The sequence below is a fragment of the Equus quagga genome, chromosome 19 (genome assembly GCF_021613505.1).
Source record: "Equus quagga isolate Etosha38 chromosome 19, UCLA_HA_Equagga_1.0, whole genome shotgun sequence".
NCBI lineage: Eukaryota > Metazoa > Chordata > Mammalia > Perissodactyla > Equidae > Equus > Equus quagga.
Window position 1 is genome coordinate 6569055 of NC_060285.1, and position 27290 is coordinate 6596344.

At 52.7% G+C, this 27290-nt stretch overlaps 1 protein-coding gene across 3 annotated transcripts in view; it reads left to right on the plus strand.

Annotated features, from left to right (window-relative positions):
- SCUBE1 (signal peptide, CUB domain and EGF like domain containing 1) overlaps positions 1–27290 on the plus strand; it is a 138960-nt gene that overhangs the window by 20821 nt on the left and 90849 nt on the right. For all 3 annotated transcript variants that reach the window (XM_046646855.1, XM_046646857.1, XM_046646856.1), the window contains exon 4: positions 26759–26893. In XM_046646855.1, coding sequence (XP_046502811.1) covers positions 26759–26893 — 135 coding nt within the window. The remainder of the gene's footprint in view (positions 1–26758; positions 26894–27290) is intronic.

Sequence of the window (27290 nt, forward strand, 5' to 3'; positions counted from 1 at the left end):
GGGCTGCCATAACAAAATAGTGCAGATTGGGGGACTTAAACAACAGGAATTTATTTTCCCGTGCTTCTGGAGGCTAGAAGTCTAGGGCAAGGTGTAGGTGGGTTTGGTTTTTTCTGAGGCTTCTCTCCTTGGCTTGCAGGTGGCCACCTTCTTGAGTATGTTCACATGAGCCTCTCTCTGTGCGTGCCCGTATCTAAGGTCTCTTTTTCTCTGTGTCGTATCTCCTCTCTTACGAGGACACCAGTCATATTGGAGTAGGGCCCATCCTAACAACCCATTTTTAACTTCGTTGCCTCTTTAAAGGCCCTGTCTTAAATGCAGTCACATTCTGGAGTGCTAGGGGTTAGAGCTTCAGCATGTGAATTTGGGGGAACACAGTTCAGCCCATAACAAGGATTCTTATATACCTCCAGATTCTCATGGTTCAAAAATATGTTTTTAAACCAGTTTTATAAAATTTATAAAAGTAATGCAAGCTTGCTGGATAAAATTGGGAAAATGTCGAAGAGCAGGGAGAGCCAGTTGGACGGCATCTTAGTTATGCTGGTGTGTTTCCTTTCAGGCTTCTCTCTGCATCCAGCTGTGAGTTCACTGTAGTGTCAGGCAGTCAGCGTGGTGTTGGCCCTTGATTTTCCCTTTACCACCACGTGCACCTCAGGCGCTCTTTCCTGCCCCCTATTACTGCCATCTTCCTAGTTGCCTCATGGTCTGATAAGTGACCAATAACCCAGGGCTGCTGTGACAAAGTAACAGACTGGGGGCTTAAACAGCAGAAATTATTCTCTCACAGTCTGGAGATGAGAAGTCCAAAATGAGGTGCCGGCAGGGTTGGCTCCTTCAGAGGGCTTCGAGGGAGAAGGTGTCCCACACCTCAGGCATCCTCTGCTTGAGATCACCTTCTCGCTGTGGTTGCACGTTGTCCTTGCTCTGTGCATGTCTGTCTGTATGTCAGAATCCCCCCTTTTATAAGGACACAGTCATGTGTCTTTATATTAGCACTCAGCCTACTGACGTCATCTTAACTTGATCCTCTGCAAATACCCCATCTCCAAAAAAGGTTACATTCGCAAGTCCTGGGGGTTAGGAATTAAGGACCTTGTAGGGGATGCAGGTTAGCCTGAAACAGTGGGAAACGGGTTGTTTGCAGTTTGTGGCGGGAGGAAGACCTCAGGGTAGAAAGCACATGGTCTCAAGGCAGCTGTGCCTGGCCCCCAAGCCTGCTTCTGCTAACAGCTGCCGAGTGACCTCGGGCACGCCGCCTGGAGCCTAGGGGCTAAGACCATGGACTTGGCAGGAGAGTGGCCGTGGATGGATGCGTTGTTAACATCTCTGAGCCTCCGGCCTCCGGCCTTGGGCCTCAGTCGCTTGTTGGTAAAGGGAGGGTGTGAAGAGCAGCTCCCTCCCAGGCTGCTGTGAGCAGTAACAGAGATAATGTCCAGACAGCTGAGAAGTGCACCTGGCGCGGGCACTCAATGCTAGTAGCTGCTATATCGTCCTGACCTCTGAGCTCCATCTTCCCCACTGTAACACAGGGATAATTGTGCCTCCCACTTCCCCAGCTTGTGTGTGAGGATGAGATGACACCATGAAGTGACAGGCACTTAGTAGATGTAAATAGTCAACAAACAGGCATTGGTTTTGCTCGAGGTGGCTCAGCCACCCTTTTGTGCTTGGGCATTTAGATTGTTTGCTTGTCTTGTTTGTTTGTTTTTTGCATCAGAATCCAGAGGTGATTCTGGGCACAAAACTTTCTTTTTCTTGTTTTCCCAATTGTCTTCTTCACAATTCTTCCCAGAAGTGGAACTACTGGGTCAGAGTATCATTGGGATTGTGTATGGCTTTTGAGGCAGTCCTTTCTGAAGGGGCTCAGCACACCTTCCACCGTGCCAGCTGGTGTTTTGGTACATGGCACAGGATGCTTCACATTCCAAGTACTTGAAACCTTTCCTCTTTGTGGTGTGTTAGCCTTAGATTTCCCTGCCTGTTTTTTTGTTTTGTTTTTTTAAGATTGGCACCTTAGCTAACATCTGTTACCAATCTTTTTTTTTTTTTTACCTTCTTCTTGTTCTTCTCCCCAAAGCCCCCCCAGTACATAGTTGTATATTCTAGCTGTAGGTCCTTCTGGTTGTGCTATGTGGGTCACCCGCTCAGCATGGGCTGACGAGTGGTGCCGTGTCTGTGCCCAGGACCAGAGCTGGTGGAACCCCGGGCCACTGAAGCGGAGCACGCGAACTTAATCGCTCGGCCACGGGGCCCGCCCCTCCCTGCCTGTTTTTGTTTAATGCATATGGGATCTCAGATGAGCTTGTTATAGGAAACAGATCTGTGAACATGTAATTACACCCAAAATAAGTGCTGAAACGGAAGTCTGGATGGCAGGCTGTTGAAGCCCAGAGGGGCCTGTGAAGAGTTACCCTTGCATGGGGTGAGGAGGCAGCATTGAACGGCATCTTCAGAGGTTGGGGAGCAGTTTGCTGGGGTGAGGGCACAGCCTGTGTAGGGAACTCCTTGAGGCCGGGCTCAGGGGCGGGGAGGAACGGCAGGAGGTGGGCTGCGGAGGCGGGCAGAGCCTTTGATTAGATTGTAGAGACGTGGGGCTGCGCAGTGATCATGCCAGACGCCAAGTGAAGTCTCCTTCAAGTGTCATCTCATTGAATCCTCCCAAAGCATCAGCGCTTAGCTCCATCGGTTGTTTACCCCTTTTTCAGATGACAGAGAGAGTACATTTCAGTAATTGATTAGTCCCTAAAGGCAGAGCTGATGGTCCCTGTGGGACAACGGACAGTATCACCCAGTGGTGAAGAGGCCAGACCTTGGGAACTGCCAGTCTGGGCTCAAATCCTGGCTCTGCCTGTTATCAGCTGTAACCTTTGGCTCCTTCACCCCTATACCTCAGTTTCCCCACCTTTGAAACAGAATTCACAGTCTCTGTCTTGGCGGGTTCACGAGATCATGGCTGTAGAGCATCTGGCAGAGTGCCTGACACTGAGCGCTCAGAATGTAATGGGCATGGAGGTGGTCATCGGCTTTCAGACGAGATGCATTGAGGTGGCTGGTTTGATGCCTCTGAGACTTCCTGGGGGCCAGAGCCTGCTGCCGCCCTCCTTGGGCCATGTCTGACACGCGGGGCTCACCTTGTAGTCACACTGCTCCCACCTGTGCAGAACCACCTGCTTGTGAACACCCTTGTTCTTGCTGTGTCAGGTACACCCGTGCCACCAGACTGGTGGTGGCATCTCTGGAGGTCTTTGTCTCAATGCAATTATTTTCACAATGGATTCTTTTTACATTGATTAATTTAAAGTACTGGGTAAGAGTTCCCCCACCCCCACCTCCGCACAGATTGCAGCTTCATACGGCTCAAACTCGCACATATGGTCACCAAGAAAAGGCTGTCTCTGTTGCTCCTCTGCTTTTAGCTGAGGGCAGACTTTTCCCAACAGACTTCTTTTTGTTTGGATTTTTTCCTTCCCAAGACAAAACTCCGACTCTAGAGAAGTCAGACCTTGGTTCCAGCCGGCTCCAACCTAGACTGACCACGTGACCTCTCCGCCTCGAGTCCTCATCCATCAAGTGCTGGAAGAGTGTAAGTGCCCAGCACGGTGTCAGGACCCTGGAGACTTGATAACTGCTGGCGAACCACACAGTGCTGCAGGGGAAGCTGGGTTTGGAGTTGGAAGATGTAGCCACAAATTCTGCCACCACCACTTATGAGTTCTGTGGTTTGGAACCAGTTGCTCAAACCCTCCAAGCTTCAGTTCCCCTAACTGTCATGAATGGGTCACTGTCTCAGAGGGTCACTGTGACGATGAAATCAGAAAGCAGATATGGAGGGCTGTACATGCTGATGTGAAGTTCTGCTTGGGTGCTCGATGTTGCCGTCGTATTGCTGCAGAGGCTTCAGGCTGGCAGCCCATGGTCCTCAGCCAGCCTGCTGACATGTTTGGTTTATTCCCACAGTGTTGATGATGATGCTTGACTTATTTGTCAACTTTTAGAAATCAAAGAGCATCACATAAAAATCAGTATTTCCAGCATTGTTCCTGCCTAGCCATAGTCACCTACCTGGCCCCTGACATTTGTGGGACTTGGGCAGGAGTGCAAATGGAGGCCCATATTCTACTGCAAATATGTAAAAGCCATTACAAAGCCTCAAAACTGAAATATATTCAATCTATTCTACTTTGACAAATGTTCACTCCTAGTGACCTGGAAGGCTAGACTGGAATGTAGAATTCTGAGACTCCGTGGAGTTTTGTGCCAGAAAGTGGTAGTATGAGCAATGCCTGCTCCCTGCCCCCTCCTTCTTATCCTTGGCCCCATCCTACACCACAGGGAGCCTGAGGACACCCTAACCTGAATGTTCAGCCTCTGGCCATTGGCCCCCTACCCACCTTCGCTGTTGCTCCTGCTTGATCCTGTCATCTGTCCCTCTGAGAACAGATAGGCTTGGGGCCTCTTGGACAGGGAATTTTAGGGTCTCAAATACCCAGAATGTGGTCTAGAAGGGTGGGTATTTGTTCTAGGTACACATGACCTCCTGTGGACTCCTTACTCCAGGGAGAGGGCTGCAGCCCCAGGAGAGGCAGAGCAAGGACCTCCAAAGTATGGGACTGAGAGCAGGGGCACCTCTTGCCCTTGTCTCAGTTTGATGCCTATAGCAGCTGGCAGGGGCTGCGCTGCAGCTGCCCCCTTTGGAGGGAGTGCCCACTCTCCTGTTTGCCACAATCCCCACCCCTCCCCATTGCTCTCAGCCAGTTGGCTTTGGTCCTGTAACTACCTGCTGGGTATTATTAGGAATTGTGTTCATGCTGCTGATGAAGCTTCCAGCACAGGGCCTGCTCCCAGTGGCTGTTTGGTGGCTGTGAGAAGCTGACTGAGTTGTTGTCCTCGCTGCCTTGTGCAGTCCCGACCGTCTCTGGACAGTCACTCTGAGCCCCACCCCACAACCCATCACCCATCGGGGACAGCTAGGCCCCTTTGCCTCTCTTGTTGTTTGGTCTCCAGAAGTCGGGTCAAGAGTCTTGTCCAGTTGTTACATTCCTCTCTCAGCCACCACTGAATTCCTCAGGGATGATGGCTGGAATAAATCCTCATCAGCACAGTTTGAAAGGCATTCTGACTTAATTAGGAGAAATGAGGCTGATGGCTTAAGAGTCATTTTCTTGCCTGAGTTTTCGCAGTTGAACCTTTTCTTTTGAGCAAATGAGGTTATTTTCTTGTGGAGATGGCTTGCCTGGGACTGTGTCCTGGAGGGTGGCCAAATCTGTCCTCCAGGGAGCAAATCCTTTCTCTGTTTGACATCTTTATTGAGGAATTCCTCAAATATAACAGAAAATGACACTAGAGGGAATTGAAACCATGATGAGATCCTTGCTCAACCCCAAATGACTGCTTTTAGCATTGTAATTACTTGAAATAGCAGTAGTTCTGTTTGAAAAATATTATTCCAAACTCCATGCAATTGGACATAAGAGCAATATTTAGGCTAATAGAATAAGATTTTTTTCATCTTAAATTAAAACCAGCAGTAGACAACTTTTTCCCGTCTCCACAAAGTAAGGCTCCTTTTTCTCTAAAGCCATTAGTTCACTTAGCCAGATGTTTTCTTCGACCCCAATCGTTATCTTGACTTACTGAAAAATATGTTTCTCAAGTTGCGCACAATTTGAGTTTTGGACTTGCTTCTCAGCACTTTTCATACCTGATGAAGAGAAGTCATCTGTAGCCAGGTCCAGCAGAAAAGTTGTTTTATTAGCCAGATCGCTACATTCCCATTAACACTTACTGAGCATCTACCATACGCCTGGCCTGTGCTAGGTAGACAGTTCCACTTAGGGGAGATGAGGGAACTTAGGTTGAGCCTCGGCCATGCTCCCAGAGTTGTCCACGATGTTATGCTCACCTTCTCTCATTTAGTCCTCACAGCATCCATGGGCAGAAGCCATTAGTGTCCCCTCTTTACAAATGTGGAAACCAAGGCTTAGAGAGGGGGAGTGACCTACATAAGGTCACAGAGCCAGTAAGTGAAGGAGCTGGGGCCAGAGCCCAGGTTTCTGCATTTGCCAGTTCAAGCCTGTAAGCATTGCCCAGCCCCTGGTCCATGCCACCTGGAACAGTGCCAGCTCTGGGAGGATGAGTGGGTTCAGGGAAGCGCTGAGAGTTTGGGAGTCACTGAGAAGTGCTGGCATCTGCCAAGCCAGGCTGGTGGGTGGCATGCTAAAGGGCGAGGGGGCACCCCTTGCTCCAGAGAGTTCACCTTATGGGGACCTCTTCCCCACTGCTTATGCTGCCTCCCCAGGCCAAGGCAGGAGCTTACCGTTTGTGCAGGAGCTGTGTAGAAACCCTTGAGCTTCTTCTTGACATGGTCTTACCCCGTGTGACCACATAAAGCCCTGTTCTTCCAGAACCCTCTCTGGTGGCTCCCATTGCTTTCACAGTAGCACCCTCTTCATCTGCCCACTGGCTCACAAGTCCCCTCAGGCTGGGGCCCTGCCGGCTACCCCTCCCCACCTCTCATCCTTGCCCACCTGTGCCCTCTGGCCCAGCCTTCCTTAAACCCTGAGAGTCCTTCTACACATTCCTGCTGTTTACAGCTGCTCCTTTGTGACCGCTGCCCCTGCGGGGACCTGGTGAGGTCCTGCTCGTCATTCAAGACCCAGCCCGCATCTCCCAGCTCCGAAGTCTTCTGTGACTGCGGCATACATACCTCTGCTGCAGCTCTGTGCTGGGATCCTCTCTTCTTCCCCCAAGAGCAGAAGCTGTCTTGTTTATCTCTCCATCTTCCGCCTTGGAATCTAGTGCAGTGTCTGGCATATCATAGGCGTATAATAAATATTTGTAGAATGAATGAATAAACGAATTTCTAAAAGTGTCTTGGAAGCTGGGCCCTCAATCTCAGCAAACCTCCGTGCTGGGCACATGGCAGAAACCAAGGCAAATTAGATGGGGTGCCTGTCACAGGACCCCCAGGTCCATGAGAAAGGCAGAAATGCTCATGCCTGAATGACAGGTAGAAAGTGCTGTGTTAGCAGTGACACTAAACCCTTCCACCTGGTAGTCATCCATTTGTTATTCCAGAAAATTGTTCGAGCACCTCCTGTGTGCCAGACTCTGGTTTAAGTGCTAAAGACACAGTGAGTGGTGGATCAAAGCAACAAAGTCCCCTCGCTTGGGACTTATATAGTCAGGGGGAGGACAGGACACCAGTAAACATGCGACTCAGTCAGGCAGGTCCAGTCAGGTCTATCCCAGTGAAAAACATAAAACAAAATAATGCAATAGAACGTGATGGGGGAAGAGTGGTGGTGTTGGATGAGGGGGGGTTCCAGTTACTATTGCTGCATCAAAACCACCTACCCCACTCTTAGTGGCATAAGACACCATTTTATTCTGCTTGTGGATTCTGCAGGTCAAGAATTCAGACAGGACACAACAGGGACAGCTCATCTCTGCTCCACGGTATCTAGGGCCTTAGCTAGGAAGACGTGAAAGCTGGGGATGACTTGATGGTGAGGGCTGGAATCATCTGGAGGCTTCTTTGCTGATGTCTAGTGGTTGATGTTGGCTGTCGGCCAGAACACTTATGGGCGGCCTCTCCATGTGGTCTTTCCACTGGGCTGGTGGGGGCTTCCTCACAGCATGGTAGCTGGGTTCCAAGAGAACAAGATGCAAATGCATGGAAGTTTTATAGACTCGCCTCAGGAGTCACTTCCCCCAAACTCTGCCTGTCAAGGCAGTTACAAAGGTCCACCCACATTCAAGGGAAGGGGGCGCCAGGAGGAGGAAGCTGCCATCTAAAGATCTAGGGGAGCTCTTCCCTCCAGGCAGAAGCGGGAGGACAAGTACAGTGGCCTGAGATGGGGAGAAGCTGGGTGAGTTTGGGAACAGGTCAGTGTAGCTAGAAGATGAGGAGTGAGGGACTAGAGATGAGACAGGAGGAAGGCAGAGCTGGGTCACGTGGGACCTCATAGGCTGGAGAAGGGAATTGTGATTCTATTCAAAATTAGCTGGGAAGCTATGGGACATTTTAACCAGGAATTGATGTAGTCTGATTGACATTTCAATTAAAAGGGATCTGCTTTCTGGCTGCTAGGTAGAGAATGTGTTACAGAGAATAAGAGGCAGAGACTGCTGTGGTAGTCTGGGCCAGAGGTGTTCATGGCTCAGTCCAGAGTGACATTGGTGAGGTGTTGGGAAGTGGCTGAATCTACTGTTTTGAAAACAGAGCCAACAGAAATTGCTGGTGGGTGAGATATAAGAGGTAAGGGAAAGAGGGATCAAGGCTGACTGCTGGGCTGTTGCCTGGAGTCTCTGTGTGGCTGTGCTGCTGGGGCTGAGGTGGGGAAGACAGGCGAGGACAAGTTTTGGAGTGGGAAGAGGGGTGGACTCAAGAGTCTGTTTGACCAAGTTCGGTTTGAGATAATCAACAGCCATCCAAGTGGAGATAGTGTACAAGTTCAGAAGTCGGTGAGGTAGTCAGGCCTGGGATTTGGGGGGATGTGAGAGTCTGGAGCTTCTAGATGGCATTGAAAGCCAGAGCTCTTAGCATGCATTCATTTCATAAAGATGTCATGAGCACCTGCTCTGTGCCTTCCAGCACCTTCCTGGGCTGGAAGCTCACAGTGAGGAGATGGATGACATGTTCTCAGCCCTCCGGCAGCATAGGGAATCGACCTGCCTCGTTTTGAGTCCTAGATCCATCACTTACTTACTGTGTGACCTTGAGCAGTAACTTTTCTGGGCCTCTGTATTCTCATCTGTAGGGTGGGGCTAATAGCGGTGCTTATTTGACAGGGATGATGCAGAGACCAAATGAGATAAGCTTTGTCAAGCATGTGCCACAGTGCCTGGCACATGACAAGGGCTGGTGTGGATTACCTAATTATCACTTATTCCTAGTGTGCAAAGTCAGAATAATTTTAAAAGAAAATAGATGTATTTTCTGAGCTGGCCAAGATGCTGGGGACGCACCTGGGCCCTGGGCCGTGTGTGAAGCTCTTTGGCTAGGGACTGCTCCTTGTATTCCACATGGTACTCCTGCAAATGAGCCACTGCTCACCACCCTCCTGGGGTCAGAAACCTCTCCCATCCTCTTGCATTGGTTTTTACTCTCCTTTGACAGAGGGTCAGGTGGCATCTAGACTTCCAATCCCAACTCTGCCACATACTCATTTTGTGATCTTGGACACATGTCACCTCATTTCTCAGCCTCAGTTTTGTTCTTTACAAAGTAGGCACCATCCCTGACCATTAAGGTCAGATGAGGAGGTGGATGTGCAGGTGACACCATAGGCTGCCAAGTGGAGGGCGAAGAGGAGAAGGAGAGGAGCTTGGGAGCCTCTGACAGGGCCCAGGAGCCCAGCTGCACATGTGGGAGGAAGTCACCGTGGACGCCCAGCTGCTCAGTGGCACAGCGGTCGAAGCTTCCTCTGCGCTGGACTGGGCTGGTCCCCGGCAGGATGAAAGGGCCGCATAGCCTCGGACCTTTTGAAGGCGCCCCCTCTCATCCTGGAGGACAGCTGGAGACAATGTGTTGCTCCCTTGAACCCCTAATGAAGGCTCGAGTTGCCTCTGTTTATTTGTCTTTATACTTCAACAGCTCAACTGCATTTCTTGCTGGGAAAAAAATGCTGACCATTTTAATGTAAAACTAAACAGCTTCGGACAGTCCTATACTTACTCCGTAAACACCAATATTTTTTAAGGTAAACTCAAGAGGTTTCTTCCTGTTCTCTTTATTTATGCACCCTGCCGCCAAGTGTCCCCACTCTTGGCCCACACTCAGGTGATCTAAACACGCTTGGTTGGAGGGATTTGCTGTCGAAGGACCAGTCGGATTCAGGCCCACTTCTCCTCTCAGCTTTTTACAACTGTTAATCTGATGGAAATTCTTTGGCCTGAGAAAAAGAAACACACTGGACGCCGTGTGCCTCTTTATAAACGGGATTCCTTCTTTTCCCCAAATCGCTGCAGAACCAGGGAGATCCTGCAGCGCGGGGCCGAGAGGAGGGTTATTCAAGACCTCGGTGTACTTCGGGGATGGAATGGACTTCTACAGCCTCATGCCCATGGCCAGCTCGGGATCAAGGCCAGGAGCGGGGGGCACAGAGCAGTGGGGCGCATCTTACGGATGCTTCTTACAGAAGGGGCCAGGCAGGTGCTGGGGTGAAAGGGCAGTGGGCCAAGAGTCAGGCTCTTTGGGCCATGGATTGCTGGGGGACCTTGGGGAACTCCCTGCCTCTCTGTGCCTCAGTTTTCCCATCACATGTGAAATAAAGGGATGGGATTTGACCAGTGGTTTTCAGATTTGTGGGGTTTTGTTTGTAGCAGCAGAACCCTTTATTTCAGGCAGTCGTGTTGTGCTCTGGCTGAAATGGGAAGCAAGACTAGCAGGAGAGCCTGCACTCCAGGGAGCCTGCCTCCTCTCCTGCAAGGTCCCTGGGGAGCCAGGAGCACTGTGTGGAACCCCCTGGCATGTCAGAGCCCTTTTCCCTCTGGTGTCTTGTGACTCAGTGACTTGGAGCCATGGTCTAACCTCAGAGGCAGTAGCCAGGCTTTTTGCCGTGTACCTTTGGTCCCTGCCAGAGGCAATCCCCATCTCCCTCTCTCTCCTTGTTTCTCAGAACTTCCATCTCTAGCACATGGAAGAGCTTTCCTTTCCCTAAATGTGCTACCCTTTCCTGCTCTGGAGTGTCCTTGCACCTGCTGTTCCTTCTGCCCAAATCGCCCTTCCCCATGCTCTTCACTTTGACTGAGCCCTACTTGTCCCTCAGCACTTGGCTCAGGCATCAGCCCCTCCAGAAAGCCCTCCCTGAGTTGCACACCCTTTTCCTGGTCCCACGGCCCCCGGGCTTCTCTCTGACTCAGCACTGAGCTCTCGGGCTTGTCACTGGCCATCTGGGGGTGAGTCTCCCCTACTGCCTCCGGAGCTCCTGGAGGCCTGAGCTCCAGAGTAGCTTAACTCTTTGTCCCTGGGCCCAGCACAGGCTCATTTATGTGATGAAGGGATGGGCGGGTGGCTGGGGAAGAGGGCAGAAGGTTTGCTCCGGAGAAGAGTGATCTGACAGTGGTGAGTGCACAAGCCTGCCTCTGAGGCAGAGCGTGAGCGCTCTTGAAACTGTGGAGATGTGCTGGGGAAGTCTCCTACAGCCTGTGTGACTGCAGCCCCCTGCGACCGGCCGAGGCTCAAGACTCCGTTGTCCTCTCTCCATGCCCAGCTCCTTCTGGTCTCTGTTCTAGAAGAGGGGAGAGCGGGGCATGTGATTCAGACACATTGGGCTTTGGCTCCCAGCTCCCTTCCTAGCTGGTGGTTTGGGGCCAGCTCTCTGCTCTCACTTTTCGTCCCCAGGAAGGAGGCATGGTGATGTTCCTGGGAGGGGGCTCTAGGATTCTAGCAAGGAGGTCTGTGTGAAAGCGTGGGGGCACACGGCGGGCAACAGGAGCATTCGCTTCCTTCCCCCTTCCCACTCTCCTTTGGTTGTACGGTCAGTCAGGGACCACTTCACCGTATGAGGCTGCCCTCCCCATTCAGGACTGGGCTGCCTCATGTGGTGACGTGGTCCCTGATCTGTTGTCACCCCCCCTGTGCCAGCCTCACCTTTGAATAGGTCTGGATTTGGTGGCTTGGGGAAGAAGTCCTGCTCTGTCCCAGATGGAGAATGCCAAGTCCATAAACAGCAAAGAAAAACACCCAGCTGCAGAGGACAGGATAGACGCGCAGACACTTTCCTTCATCTTTCTTGTTTGCAGTCCATGTGCCAAGGGCTTGGTCAGAACTCTGAGAAATAAACAAAAAATAAGTGTCTTGTGAAGGCTCTTTAAAAATACTCTACCACCAAAACACATGCCCCAAACCAGGACTGAGCCTTGTGCCTAAAAAGGGGCACTATCAACAAATAAGGGTGTCCCAGAGCTCCAATACAGCACTTCCTCTGCCAAGAGTCTTGCTTATTTTGGAGCAGCTCAGCCCTGGGTGGCGTTTGGGGTCACCCTGGACGTTTGCTGGGCCTGGCTGTGTCTGGACACATGCCACAGTGACCCTCCTCCCCCAGCACCAGCAGGACAGGCCCTGGCTGTTTACAGTGGCCATTAGCCAGCCCCGTGTATCGCCTGCCCCAGCACCCCTCCCTGTCACCCACCTCGTCCCAACCACATGCAGCTGGAAATAGATCGGCTGGCAGAGGCGCCTTGCGGCCGGCTGGCACTCCTTGTTTGTGGGAAGTGGGTAGCCATGGCAGCCGTCCAACTGCATGGTCTGGGGTCTTTAGTAACCTCCCAGGTGCTATCTTAATGGTAGGAGAGGATCCCACAGGCCGACTCCCCCTTCCCTGGCTCATCTGCTGGCCAAGGGGTCAGACAGCAGTAGAGTCATTTGGGACAAGCCTTGGTGGAGCCTCTCTGAGTGAGATGCTCCTGGGGCCGCTCTTGCCACGGGGGTAGTCTGGCGTCCTCAGCCTGGCAGCTGGCCCTCATGATCTGGGCTCTGCCTGTCACTCCGGCCTTGCCTTCTCTCTGTATGAGTGTTAAGCCTGTCCCCAGGCACCCCATGCCCTCCGAGCTTCCTCCTGCCTGGAGAACCGTCATCTCCCCTTGCCTGTCCCAGTGCTCTCCCCTTCGTCCTTCTGCACCTATTCCCTGGCCCTCCCAGCATGAGGACTTGCTCCCCACTCTGCGGCAACTGACCAGAGTCACAGTGCTCATCACGCAGAGTTGAAAAGGTCTGTTTACTTACCCATCTTCCACACGTGTAATAATTATACAGAAACACTCAGAGAAATCAATAGAAAAGACAGGAAATAATTCCCCCACCCCAACAGGTCAACAGCTTTCACATCCTGATGTTCTTGTCCTCTATCGCCTGTGTGGGACCTAACTTTATTTGGTTATGATCACGCGCTGAGGTTTGTATGCTGCTCCCCGCAGTGTTCCATCAGAACTTGTCCCACTATCGATGTGTAATCACGTAGCCGAGATGTGGGACTGGAATCAGAGCCCAGGATGTAGGGAGCCCTGCAGCCTGTGGGCTCTGAGAGCTGCTGCTGTGGCTGTCTGGTTGGAACAGCAGACATGCCTGGGAAAAATAGTTTGTAACCTCTGGGTCGGCAAGGGCCCCAAGTGCACATATCTGCCAGGTCAGGGGATCCTGGGATCAGTCAGATGTGACTTCCACCTTCAGGCGGCTCTAGGCCCTATGCAGAAATACTCCCAACCTGTCATCCTTGGTGTAATTGATACTATACTGAATACTGGCTGGGGCAGGAGTTCTCACCCTGCTGGGAGTGAGTGAAGGATCACCAGGCAGGGGTGGAGATGGGGTGAGGGGAGGAGGGAACAGCATGTGCAAAGCCTAGAGGCAGGACAGGCTCGGCCAGGTAGGAGAGCAGGCTCAGGAGTAGATGGTGGTCTGTATAAAGTTGGTCTCTGTCAGCAGAGCCAACAGTGTAAATGCTTTCTAGGAGTGTCGGGGGATCACCTTAGGCTGCACGTTGGGCACGTCACAGACTCAAGCCTGCCTCCCAGGCCCTCATCAGCAGTCACCAGGGCCCCACATGCTGCTCCAGGCTCACCAGACACACACACATACATGCACTTACATGTGTGCACACACATGTGCCCCGCCCCCGTCCCACTACCAAGTTACCTTTCCCTGTACTGGTCCTCACGCAGCTCAGAGACAGGCTCCCCTCCCTCTTGGTTTGGCCTGCCAATCCCTCTCCACAGCACCCTCTGCCTGTCCTGCATAGCTCTGACCCCAGCAGCAGTTAATCTCTGTTGAGCTCACCACCTCTCTCCCCCTGGACGGGCTGCTCCCTCAAGGGCAGGCCTTGACCTCATGCTCACTGCTTAGTCTCTGCCCCAGGGTGGGTCCTTGTGCCTTCCTGAGTGCATGACTGAACAAACAAACCCATGTGGCTCATCACAGCTGTTCTCTGGGGGAAGGTGTGGGCATTGAAAGGTGACTTCACATGAGGCACCTGCTCATGCACACGCGCTCTGGGGGGAAAATCAGCAAATCGTGTGCAGATGCACAGGTGTCCAGTGAGGAATGTTAAGAAAAAGCTCATAGTCTTTGACCTGGGAACCCCACTTCTGGGACTCCATCTGAAGGGAATAATCCCTAAAATGGAAAGAGCTCTAGCAGCGTAGGTGTGTCCCTCACTGGGGAGTTTATTCATGGGGCGACATGGAGATGAGTGCACCGAGGGCAGGGTGGGGTCCCTTGCCAACTGGACAAGCAGCAGGAAAGAAGGGCAGGGTCAGGACTGAGTCCCGGCACGGAAGACGCTCTAACTCAACTCTCCGTGAAGAAGGGTGGGAAGGACATGTCCAGAGGGACTCGCTACCGCTAGGAGAAAATGAGCACGTGAAGAAGACAAAATAGATGCTCATGATTGTGGTGGTAGCTAGAGTGTAGCTTTGTTATCTTTTTTTTTTTTTAATGTTTTTCAAAATTCCTTGTAAATTCAAATTTTTAAATAAAAAACAGTTTTATTGGACAGGTGATAGGGAGCCATGCCAGGTTCTTGAAAGGAGGAATGCCATGCAAAGGAAGTGGCCACGAACTGGGGCTGGCAAGGGTGGGGCTGGCCATGGAGAGGCATGGCGGTCTTTCCAGCGCTTCATCCAAGCTCAGTGCCCCATTCCTTTTCCGGCAGCCTCCACCTCTGCCTTTCTGCAGCCCTTCAGTCTGCTACTTCTTAAGTGTGTTGACTGTTGGCACAAAATCATTTTTCAGTCTTCTTGTGGCCGCATGACCCCCCCAGCAACGAGGGACTGCTGAGAGCAGGAAGGGACACGCCCCTCAGAGTGAGCCCAGTAAAGGAGCCATCGTAGGATGGGGGCAGGAGGCACACGGCCCGGGGTGTGCTGGGGGGCTCTCACTCGGAGAGAACTCCCAGGTGGTGACTAGTGTCCATGTGGAGGGCGCTGGCAGGAAGGAGTAAAAGAACGGGCCACCATGAAGTACCCACAGTACCCTAACAAGTGGAAGGATCTGGATTTTACGCTCAAAGCTTCGGAAGGTAGAGAAAAGTGCTGCATTCAATCAAGAGGAATTGATTCCTGGAACCTCAGAATTCCAGGCAGTATTGAGGGTGGGAAGTTTATGCTGGGAATAAGTCCTTTGAGCTGGCTGGAGTCGGACATGGTGGACTGGCTGGTAGGACTGTGTCCCCAGGGCAGTGTGGGGCTCCTGGGCCCTGCCTGGTTCAGGGGAATTTTTCCCAAGGCAGCAGGACTGCACTGCCTGCCCGATCCACAGGTAATCACACCCAGTGGGGCCTGTTTTATTTCTGAGGATGTTCATTCAGGATCCTGTCAGAACATTTCCCCTCTCTTTTCTTAGAACTTCTCGCTTTGGGTCCATGATTTGTTTGTTTGGTTTTCCTCTCCTTCCCTCTTTCCGCTCCTCCATTCCTCTCCCCATCAAAAGAAATTTTTAAAAACTCCAGTGCCTCTCACAGATGTCCAGCCAGGATCATGTTCACAGCTGCGCCGTCAGAGGCCTGAAGTGGGGGACAAAAGTGTCCAGTACCCTTCCTGGCTCTGTCACTCATGCATTGGTGACAGAGCAGGCCACTCCCCACTCGGAGCTCCTGGCTATAAGACTGCTGCTGCCCTGGGGGAGACTGAATGAGACCCTGGAGCAAGGGTGCCTAGCACAGAGCAGGGGCCCAAGGACCGTGGTTTCCCTTCCGTCTCCTGCAGCCTCCCCTCCTGCCCACGCTTGAGAGATTAGAGGAAGGGCTGGTCTTGTCGTAAGTGGCATAGACAGAGGTCAACAAAATGTCATTCAGGAGGGCATCACACTGTCTCCAAACCCCTACCCTCTACCTGCGTCCTGAAGCAGTGTCCAGTTAGAATGGCTTTTCTTTAGCTGGACCTTGGTCCGCATCCCAGTGAAGGCACTGATGAAGCAGGAGGACACTTCAGCCTGTGCTCACTTACAGGAGCCCTGGGTAGGTCCGTTCGTTCATTGAGCCCCAAAGCTCACAGGCTGGCAGGATTTGAGGGCATCTCCTCCTCCTCCATCCTGGCCTCTCCACAGGCTCCCCACAGGCAGGGCTGTGCTCCCCCTAGGATGGGGCTCACTCCCAGGCAAGGCTGATGCAGGCAGATGGGCACGGCTCTTCCCTAACCAGCCCTCACTTAGCCTCCTCACAAGCCGATGGCCTCTGTCCCCTGAAGACCCACTGGCCAGCACTCACTCCCATCACTCATCTAGGGCTGCCTTCCTTGACTGGCTCCTGGAGCTCCAGGACCTCACTGGGCAGACCCTCTGGGGCCACACAGCTCATCCCTGATGAGCCAGGGCCTCCAGGCCACAGCTGCCTCCCCCAACCATGTTTTGTAGTTCTCAGTCAGTTACTTGGTCCACAAACATGGATTATTTGCCCCATGCACTGTTTAAAACCCTGGGATACAGTGATGCTCAAGACAGACGCACAGCCCCTGTTCTCAAGGACTCTGTAATCTCTGGGGAGACAGAGAGAAAAATACAAAGAAGATACCAGGTAGATGGAAGAATAAGCTAGACGGGAGTACTGGGGAAATGTGAGTACCAGGTAGACGAGAGTACTGGGTGGATGGGCGTACTGGCTAGATGGAAGTACTAGGTAGATGAAAGTACTAGGTAGATGGCAGGCGATGTGATGGGTGACTGCTGCTTTAGCTTGGTGGTCAGGGAGAGCATCTCTGAAGAGGTGACATGTGAGCTGAGGTCTGAATGAGGAGGAACCAGCCATGCCAAGATCAGGGAAACACATTCCAGGCAGAGGAACAGCAAGTGCGAAGGCCCAGAGATGGAAACAGGTAGCTGTGGTCAAGGGACAGCCAGGGCACAGTGTGCTGCCGTCGGATAAGCACGGAGGAGGCTGGGAGGAGGTGTGGGCAGAGCAGTTCACTTGGGCCTGGTCAGCAGGAAAGGGAGTTCGCGTTTTAGTCACAGTGAGCGAGGAAGCCTCTGGAGGCTTTCAAGGAGAGGACTAGCACAGCTGGTTGACACTTAGAGGTCACTGTGTGGGATGGCGGGGCAAGGGTGAAAGCAGGGAGGCCAGTGGGGAGGCCACCACAAGAATGCAGGCTGGAGAAGAGGAGAGTGGGCCCAGCGATCCCAGGGGTGGAGGTGAGATGTCATGGTACTTGGGTTTATTTACAGATGGAGCTGACAGTACCGGACCTAGTAGGAGATTAGATGTGGGGAGTGAGGAAGGGAGGTATCAAGGATGACCACTGGGGGTTCTGGCTGAAGCGACTGTGGATTGTGCTGCTTTTGGCTGAGATGGGGAAGGCTGAGGGCAGGACCAGGCTTGGCTTTATTCTCTTCTGTTTTCGTGGGAGGCGGAGTTAGGAGTTCAGCATGGGCCTTGTTAGGTTTGTCCTGCCTATCAGACATCCAGGTGCAGGCACCGGCTCAGCCACTGATGTCTAATCTGGAGAGTGGAGGAGCAGGCAGGCCTGGAGGTTTGAGTAGCATTGGCAAGTAGGTGGCTGGTAAAGCTATGGGACAGGTGACATCTCCTGGGAACAGCACCAAAGAGGAGCCCAGGCCTCACTGGCCTGGCCCCCACAGGTGCACTGAGCTCCCAGGGTCTAGTGCTGCCCGGGGCTGTTTGAAAGGAGGTAGTGTCCACAGAATGGAAGAACGTGTTTGTCAAGCATGTATCTCGTAAGGGTCTAGTCTCTGGGGTCTATAAAGAACCCTTACAACTCAACAGTCAAAAGGCAAATAACCCCATTTTTAAATGCGGGTTTAAAAAAAGGACTTGAATAGACATTTCTCCAAAGAACATATACGAATGGACAATAAGCCATGAAAAGATGCTCGACATCATTAGGAGAGAAATACAAATCAAACCATAATGAGATACCACTTGACACCTGCTAGGATGGTTATAATTTTTTTAAAAAACAAACCATGGAAAATAACAAGTACTGGTGAGGATGTGGAGAAATTGGAACCCTTATATTTGGCTGGTGGGAATGTAAAATGGTAGGTAGCCACTAAGGAAAAACAGTTTGGCATTTCCTCAAAAAGGTAAAATAGAGTTACCATATGACCCAACAGTGCCACTCCTAGGTATATACCCAAGAGAATTAAAGCATGTTCACACAAAACTTGTACATAAATGTTCATAGCAGCATTATTCACGATAGCTGAAGAGTGGAAACAACCCAGATGTCCATAGCTGGTGAATGGATAAATGCAATGTGGTCTATCCACACAATGGAAGATTATTCAGGCATAAAAAGGAATGGAGTACTGACACATGCTACAACGTGGATGAACCCTGGAAACGTTAAGCTACGTGAAAGAAACCGGACACGAAAGGCTGCATATAGTATGATTCCAATTCTATGAAGTGTCCAGAATAGGCAAATCTGTAGAGACAGAAACTAGACTACCAGTGGTTGCCAGTGGCTGGGGGAGGGGAGAATTGGGATTGATAATGGGTCCTGGGGTCTTTTTGTGATGATGGAAACGGTCTGGAATTAGATCATGGTGATGTTCTGACAACATTGTAAATAGACTAAAAATCATTGACGTATACCCTTTAAGATGGTGAATTTTATGTAATGTGAATTATATCTCAACAAGCATACGTAGTTGGCGAAATGAAAGAGGTAGCACGGGCAGAGCATAAGAAGGTAGGTCTTGTCCCGCACTCCGAGCAGGCCACACGCAGGACCAGTTCTGGGCCATGTCCAGTTATGGGCCAACATTAAGCGTCTCATAGGCTGGGCCCCCCGAGAAGGGTGACTCAAGTGGCCAGCAGGACAGAATGTACGTCAGGAGGAAGCAGTTCCAGGAGCTGAAGCTGCTCTGCTTGGAGATGGGAAGGCCGAGGCAGGACTGAGTGCTCCCTTCAGATGCGGTTTAGTGTCACTTTTACAGTTTGAAGGGACTTTCCTGTCCCCCAGGCATGTTCACGTGGGTGAGTCCCTGGGCCCTTGCAGTGACTCTGTGCAATAGTGGCTAACATCCATTGGTGGTTTGTGTGCACCAGGCACCGTGCCGAGTGCTTCACTTCCCTCATGGTCTTTAATTCCCAAAACAATTCAGGTACTGTTATTCCTGTTTTATAGAGAAGGAGAACAAGGGCCAAGATGGTTAAGGGATCTGCCCAAGGTCACATAGCAAGTTACTCATTGAATCTTGCGCTCTAGCTGGTGTGACTTGCGGGGCAAGAACCAGGACCCATAGGTAGTAGTCGCAGGGACACAGCATGTGGATTTTTATAAGGAGAAGCAGTCAGCAGTCAGAGCTAGACAGCAAACTCCTGGTCCTTAGAGATGTTCAGTGCTGCTCAGCCATCGCTGGGAGACCACAAGGCAGCGGCTGGGATTGAAGGTGGGGCCCAGATGAGCAATGCAGTGACCAGACCCTGAAAGCGAGCAGCTTCAACAGCGCTCTGGCCTGCCCTGGACTGGCCCCTTGGGTCTAGATGTGAGCAGTGGGCTTGCCCGTCTAGAAAGCTGACCCACCACTCATGTGCCTCACCTCCCAGCCCTGAGCTGGGACTCAGGCCCAGCCTGAGGGCCTCAGTGTCAGAGCAGAGCTGCACTGGGAGACCCTGTGTCTTCCACACACAGCCGACCTGCTGGGGAGTCAGGAGCCCCAGACAAGGCCCCAGCTGATGCCCAGACCAGGAAACAGACAGGTCCTGAGAGACCCCAGTCATACCTCCTGCCTGCCTGTACCAGCACCTCTAACAGCTCAAGGAGTGTCCTGGATCTGGCAGAACTTAGGCCTCAAAGCTTTAAGACCCATGTGTATTTTACCAGAAATCTAATCCATCTGGTTCTCATTTATTTACACTTAACTCATCAAATGCAATTTTGCAAGAGTCGCTCGATAGCCAAGCGGCTTTTCTGCCTAAGCTTTCCTTCTGAAAGGAGCCAGGGAGAGCTGGGGCCTCCACCCTTGGGGACCAGGAGGGAGCTCTCAGGGCTGGAGGTTGAGTTTGGTTCCTGAGAGGGGCTGGTGCCTCTGCCTCTGTTCCTGGACCCTTGGTGGGAGCTGGAATGTGGGAGCCAGGCACAGGGCCTGACACACAGTAGGCTCTTGGCAGCCAGGAAAACATGAGTGGGGTCCAGGCAGAACACAGAGTCTCTGTTGCAAATCGTGAAACATTCGTGGGAAACACAAGGCAACCAAAGCTGGACCCAGAAGTAATTTTTAGTTATTATAAATAACTGCAAACCTGGATTCTTGGTCCAAAGTGGGACGAACAGCCAGCTATTAATAAAAACAAACACCAGCACTTTGGGCCAGAAAGCAAACCTCATGGGCAAACCTCAGTCCTGCCTGCAGAGGCCTTTCGGAAACAGATCAATCTACAGCCCTTTGATGTTGGCTCTGGAAACCCTTCTTGCTGGAAAATGACTGTGTCCATCACAGTGCATGGGCCCAGCCCAGACTCTTCGGCGGCTGGCGGGGGTGGGGGTGGCCTCTGCCTGTGAGTGGTGGGCACACCAAGCAGACCTGGGCAGAGTCACAGCTGAGGGCTGTCTCCCCACCCCTGCATGCAGACTGTGCTCGCACAGGGTGCTGCAGAGTGAGGTGGGAGCACCTGACCCCAGAGACCCTGTTTGGACTTGATCTTTGGTGCCAAGGTGCTGTGTCCTGCTCTAACTAGAGTCGTCACAGTGGCTGCTGGGACTGGTAGGGAGAGGCTGAAGGCTGGGAGATCCAGGAGGAGCATGTAGACTACACCCGTAGGGAGAGGCTGAGGCCCAAGCCAGGGCTGGGCTGTGGGAGTGGAGGCGAGACAGATGGGCAAGGTGTTGAGGAGTCAACAGCCTTCGTGACTGCTTGGGTGTGGGAGGGAAAGGGGGAGGGGCTTCTCAGCCCAGCCAGTTCTCAGGCAGGATGGCTGGGTGGGGGCAGGGCAGAGGTGGAGCGAGTCCCCTCTTTTGCCACCTTTGATGCCCTTATCTACCTCCCTCCCTCCCATCTTCCGTCTTCCCTTGGCTGTTGGCTGAACAAATGAGTGCTCCCCGTGCACCAGGCACTGGGCCTCAGGCTGGGGAGCAGCATTCAAGGAGCAGAGGCCATATGTCTTTTATCTCAGACCGCACTGGAATGATCTCTTTCGGAGGGTGTCTCCAAGGCCTACCAACTGAGGGCCCCCTGAGCAGGGACCAGCCACAGTTCAGCTTCCCCTCCCTTCCCAGCACCCTTGCCTGCCACCCCGACCCCTGGCCCAGAAGAGTTAGGGGCTCCATCAGCCCTGGTGGCACAGTCAAAGGTGCATCTGTGCGTTACTGGAAGGAGCACATTCACCTGGGGAGACTGCAGGCTGGTGCTTCCAGAGGGCGATCTGGCTAGTCTAGGCAGCCCATGATGAAGGCCCTTGCCCGACCCTCACAGACAGGGGGCCTTTGGGGTTCTTTATCCACGCTACGTCCTTCAGTTCTGTTGCCAATTAGAAGAGTTTCCTGAGAGGAGTCTCCTAGAGTCTGCCCCAGAACCCACGGGGCCTCCTCTCTGCTTTGTAGCTAAGTCTGTGTGCTGAGGAGCTCCCTGCCTTCTGGGAACATTCAGCTGTGGCCATAAATAAAGATGAAGGACCGCGAGCTGCCAGCAGGACTCAGAGGCGGAGCACTCCTCCATCCCACCCTGGGCCTGTTCAGGGATCAGGGATCGTGGATTGGAAACAGGCTTGCTCAGGGCCCACACTGCACACAGGCTCAGCCTCCACCGAGGCCTCAGTGGTTGGTGACACTCTGGCTTGTCAGGCTGCACAGACATCTTCCTCAAGGACTGTCCACTCTGCCAGCAAGACTGGTGGGAATGGGGGCCAGGGGCACCCAGACAGGGCCAGGGTTTGTGAGAGCCCTGGTGGGGTCTTCTTGAGTGTGGGTGTGCAGGCCACAAAGCTTCCAGAACTCCTCTCCTGCCCGAGTGGTCATAGGCCCTTCCCCATCTATGCCCCACCTTGCCCCTTCCACGAGAATTTCCAGAACACCTCCTCCTCCTCTTCCAGCCTCAGGTCACCAATCTCCCAGCTCTCCGAGGCCCAGCTCCCACATCACCCTCTCCACAAAGCCTCCCGCCTCTGTGCTCGGGTCCAACACACTGGCCGCCTGGTGAGCAGGGACTTAACCAGTGGTGTTCACTTTGTTGCCCTAGGACCTCAGAGCATGTGGCACTTGGTAGGTGCCCAGTGTTTGTGGAGGGAATGAATGACCAGAAACATTTCAGGTGGATTTGAAAGGCAAGGAGAACTTCTGTCTGGACAAGGAGGGAGAGAGTGTCCCAAAAGGAGGTGCACGTGTGCGCAGGAAGGCCAGTGTGCCTGAGAGGGTGTGTTCAGAGAGCAGCAGAATTCTGTAGGGGGCTACTAGAGAGGTGGGCAGGCTATGGGGAGCCTCAAATGAGCCCCCTTTGCATGCCTGGAGGGAGCCGGGACAGTGCTTTGCTCCAGTGGACGGGCCTTGTGTGGTAGTGAGCTCCCTGTCACTGGCGTGTTCAAGCACATGTGTGCTATTCAGTTTATCCTGCTGAAACTTGAGCACCCACTTGGCCTGACCCTCTGCAAGGATATAGAAGAGACTCAGGTCTGTCCTCGGCCCAGAGCAGAGACAGTTTGGCCAAGCCCAAGGTCCAGGGCAGGGGAAGGAAGTAGAGAGCAAAGGTTCACCTGGTCTGGGAGCCAGGGGCAAGCAAATTCTGCTGGGCACCAGGACTTCAGAGTGGAGGGGGCTTCTGCACCAGGTACTGGAGACATGAGCGTGTGGGGTCAGGGGGTTTATAAGCATAAATACCCAGGGAACTTACTCTCACTGCCATGATCGGGCCTGAAGTGGCCTCGTTCAGAGAAGCCAGATCACAGAAGAGCAGAGTAAGGGCTTTGGACCTGGACTCACGAGGCTTCAAATCCCCATTCCACGTGTTTTGTAGCCTTGTGCAAGTCTCTTCCCCTCTCTGGGCCTCAGTTTTCTCTTCTGAGACTTGGAATGATAAGGATAACATCTGCCATGTGGAGCTGTTGTGCAGATTTGCTTTTTCATTCTTTCTTTGTTTTGTTTTGTTTTGTTTTGCTGAGGAAGATTCACCCTGAGCTAACGTCTGTGCCGGTCTTGCTCTGTTTTTTAGTATGTGGGCTGCCAGCACAGCATGGCTGCTAACAGAGCAGTGTACGTCCATGACCAGGCACTGAACCCAGGTCGCTGAAGCAGAACATGCCAAACTTAACCACTAGGCCGCCAGGGCTGGCCCCTTGTGCAGGTTTATTAAGATAGTGCCTGAGAGTGCCATGCCAGGGCCTGGGTGGCAGTGGTGCTGTTATTTATGATAATAAAGCTGCCAGCCCCGCCAGCCAACCTTGATGCTCATCTCTGGGGGGACGTGGGGAGTGGGGTGAAATGCCTACACAGTGGCGCATCAGCACATGGAACAGTCAGTTCCGGGGAGAGAAGGAAGAGGACGGCGTGCACCTCGAGCACCCCAGGAGGCCTTCCTGGAGGACAGTCTACAGTCCCTCCTGGGGATGAGGCCTGGGCGCCTTCCATGGGCCACAGGTCACGGGCAGAACTCAGGTTGTCTGACTCAGGAGGTGTAGGCTTCCTCCTGGCCATAGGGCACCTATCAGAACAGAATGTGCCAAGTCGTGGGGGACCAAAGAGCAGTGTGTGCTGGGCTTGCCCCGCTCAGGAGAGCCAAAGGGCAGAGTATTTCCCATAATGCTCTGCTGGGCCTGGTGAGGGCCTCCAGGTGAACCCAGTCTGTCCTAAGCCAGTGAATACCCATCTCACAGAACCAGCTGCTCCGGTTGGTCACTCTTCAGACCTCACTGTGGGTCCCGTTTGGAGGGCTGGGGACATGGGGGTGTGAGATGTATGAGATGGGGCCTCAGGCCCTTAATCCAGCTCCTAGAGAAGTTGATAACTGCCGCAGGCTGCCCAAAGGGATTCTGCGGCCATAATCTCCCACCCAACTTGGGAGCGGGGAGGCGTGTGTTTGGACCACAGTGGAGAAGGGTACAGAGGGGGCAGCCTCCTCTTCCCTCCTGCTTAATCTCGGGGCTTTATCATTTGGGAGTGGGGACAAGAAATGTTTACATGGCCTTGCATTTGTTTCAAATTATTCATCAGCGTTGGCGAGTCATTGTTCCCTGCTAGTGTAAACAGCCATGTCCCAAGGCCCAGCCACTCTGCCAGCTCATTCAGAGTTTGTAGATGTGTTACGTCAACTGCCCTCTGGTTCCTAGCTTCCAGTGAGGTGAAGAGGTGGGCCAGCCCAGACGGATGGCACCAGGGAGGGGGCTCAGTCATGGTGGGGTCGAAGTAGTGTTTCTACACCATGAATTCAGCAGTTGAGGGGTCTATCTGGGGTTTTTTTGTTTTCTCAATTGAACCTTTACTAGGGCTGGGGAAGCCAAGGTACAGAGCAAAGAATCTGAGAACCAGGGGAAGAACAGCAAAGAACGTGACTTTAAGGGGTCTAGACTGAGTCCCAGGAGCAGCTACCCTTGTACAAATCTCACTGTTACGTGTGTGCCGGCAGGTGGGCGTCGGTGCCTCTCCAGGGTCTTACTGGGCCGGAGACAGGAGTAAGCCCAAGTATGCTGACATATTCCTTATGCTCCTCATGGCAGGCTGGCTCTGGTTTTGCATTTGTACCTGGGGTTCACAAGTGTATGTTCGAGGTGACACCCAGCTCAAGCTCGGGTTAAGAGTAGCTGGTTCTTCATAGCGTTAGTCTGAATGCGCTTGCTGGCGTGGCCAGCTTGGCTGGGGGGCCAAAGGCACGTGCTCAGGAGCTGGACAGTGGGTTTGAGTCCTGCCTTCGCTCTGAGCAGCTATGTGACTTTGCTCAAGTTACTTCAACTCTCTGTGCCTCAGTGTCCTCCCCTATAAAATGAGTCAGTAACACAACCTGTCACCCAGGGTTACTGCAAGGATCGAGTGAGTTGGTGTTCTGGAGACTCCATGCTTGACACGTAATGAACACTTGGGGAGTGTTAGCCTTGTGTTCTTGTTGATAGGACGAACAGGACATGGTGCCTGGCGGAGGGCTGTTCATGGTCTAGTGCAGGCCAGAGACAAACCTCCCTGCCAGAGGCGGTGTGAAGGGTAGGTGCCCCAGGAAAGGTGATCCTGCCACTGGGCCTTTGGGGAGCCATCAGTAAGATTTTATTGAGTAGAGAAAGGTTTTCAGAATAATCCCTCTCTGTCCTTCCCAGCTTCCCCCAGGACCCGACTCTCAGGCTCCTCTCAGCAAGAGCCACCTTTACCGTTTTAGCTGTAACCGTTGGTGGCTTTTAGAGTTCAGTGCTCTGCCTCCCTCCTGGCTGCCATACGGCTGACATTTGAGCTTGCTGGAGAATAATGACCTGCCTCACTGTTGGCCTCAAAGGCAGTGACAGTGGGTGGTGAAGTGGTCTGCTGGCCCTGAGCCTAAGTAGGACCCGGCTGAAATCGTGCCAGAGCTGAGTCCTCTCCCGGTTCAGTGAGGTCGCTCTGCTGATTCTTCACCTATTCACATCCTTTTGGTCCCAGTAGTAAAAGATGGCTGTGTTAAAAAGCTCAAGGCCAAAGTGAACGTGTGTGTGTGTGTGTGTGTGTGTGTGTGTTGGGGTTGGGGGCTTGGCTAGAAGCAGCCAGTAGCTCACGTTGCCTTTGTGGTTTTATATATTTCCCTATTAAAATGACAATACAGACATGGCACATTAAGGTTTAAGAAGCCCTTCTTTCATTAAACAAACTGACAGTGTAGGGGGTTATGACTTTGGTAATTGAAACATGCTGTTCTGTTCAAGACCAGAGCTCCATAAAGACTCTTTTCAGCCAACAGCACCCTTTGTGCCAGCAACCTCTGGCCAAAAATGAGTGTCGGCCCCGAGGTCTGCCTCTCCCGGAGAGAGGGAAAGACCACTTGGCAGCCCTCCGCAGCAGTCTCGGCAGCCAGAGGTCAGGGCTTTTTAAAAACCTCCCCGTTCTCTGGGCTTTTAAAATCAGTTTTCGAGGCAGAAAGCCTCCAGCGAGGGGGGTTTTAACAGGCTGCCTTGTCCTCCAGCCTCTCCTAAACTGCAAGGTCTTGTACTGCAGTTATAAATCTGAGGTGTGATTGAAGAAAGAGGGGACAGTGGAATTTGGTTGGCGGGGCTCTGTGTGTTGAGGGTAGATGGTGCAGGTTGCAAAATCTTCCTAGAGAGGGAGAGTCTGGCGGCATGAGTGAGAGCCCAGGTTTGGGAGTCAAACCACCGGATTTGAATCCTGCCTCTGGGGGACCTTGGACTTCGCCTCTCTGTACCTCAACTTCCCCATCTATAAAATGGGCTAATACCTGGATCTGACTTAAAGAGTTGCTGTGAGGATTAAAGAGGTTAAAGGATTAAAGAGGTAAGGCGCTTAGAGCAATGCCAGGCACACAGGAAAATCAGGGTTGGGTAGCATTACGGCCATTCTAACTATCTACCTCTGTGGAGTAACTCTGTGAGATCCTGTTCGTGGAGTACTACCATAGAGAACTACCGTGGAGTACCACCGTGGAGCATCTCTGTGGAGTATCCCGCAGTATAGCACCATAGAGTTCCTCCGTAGAGTCTCAGTGTGGTGCAGGACCGTGCAGTCCCACTGGGGAGCATCTCTGTGGAGCAGCGCTGTGGTCTAGCTCTGTGGAGTACCTCCCTGGAGCTGCTTCCGTGCAGTCTGGGGAAACTGATTGCTTCCATTTCCCACCAGCCAGTCACACCTCGCTTCCAGCTCCACATGTGATTTCTCTTCTCCTCTTTTCTTCCTCTTCTCACAGATGTGGACGAGTGTCAGGACAACAATGGTGGCTGCCAGCAGATCTGCGTCAATGCCATGGGCAGCTACGAGTGTCAGTGCCACAGTGGCTTTTTTCTCAGTGACAACCAGCACACCTGCATCCACCGCTCCAACGGTGAGTACTGCCCTTGCTGACCGAGCGGTGCTTCCAGCCCCACAGGAACAGGTGGCCCCTGGAAACCCCTTTCCCACACCTTGATTCCAGGGGCTGCAGGGTCCAGGCATGGAATTTGGGTGGTGGCCTGAAGGGCTATTTTGTGCTTCTGGTGTTGGTTCTGCGTGGGGCTCCTCCCAGCTCCCTCCCTCCGCCCACTATGCCTCCGCTGTCTGCGTTCCTGGCGTTTTTGTGTGGAGGTGAGGTGAGGCCACAAATAGTCAGATGTAACCAGAAAAGCTGTTTTACTTTCTGGGCTGGGGGCTGGCTCTGGCCAGGAAGAGTGGGGCCCCATTCTCCATGGTTCCCTTCCCCAAGGGGGACTCAAGGCCTGCCCAGGCTGAGTGCCAATTTCTCA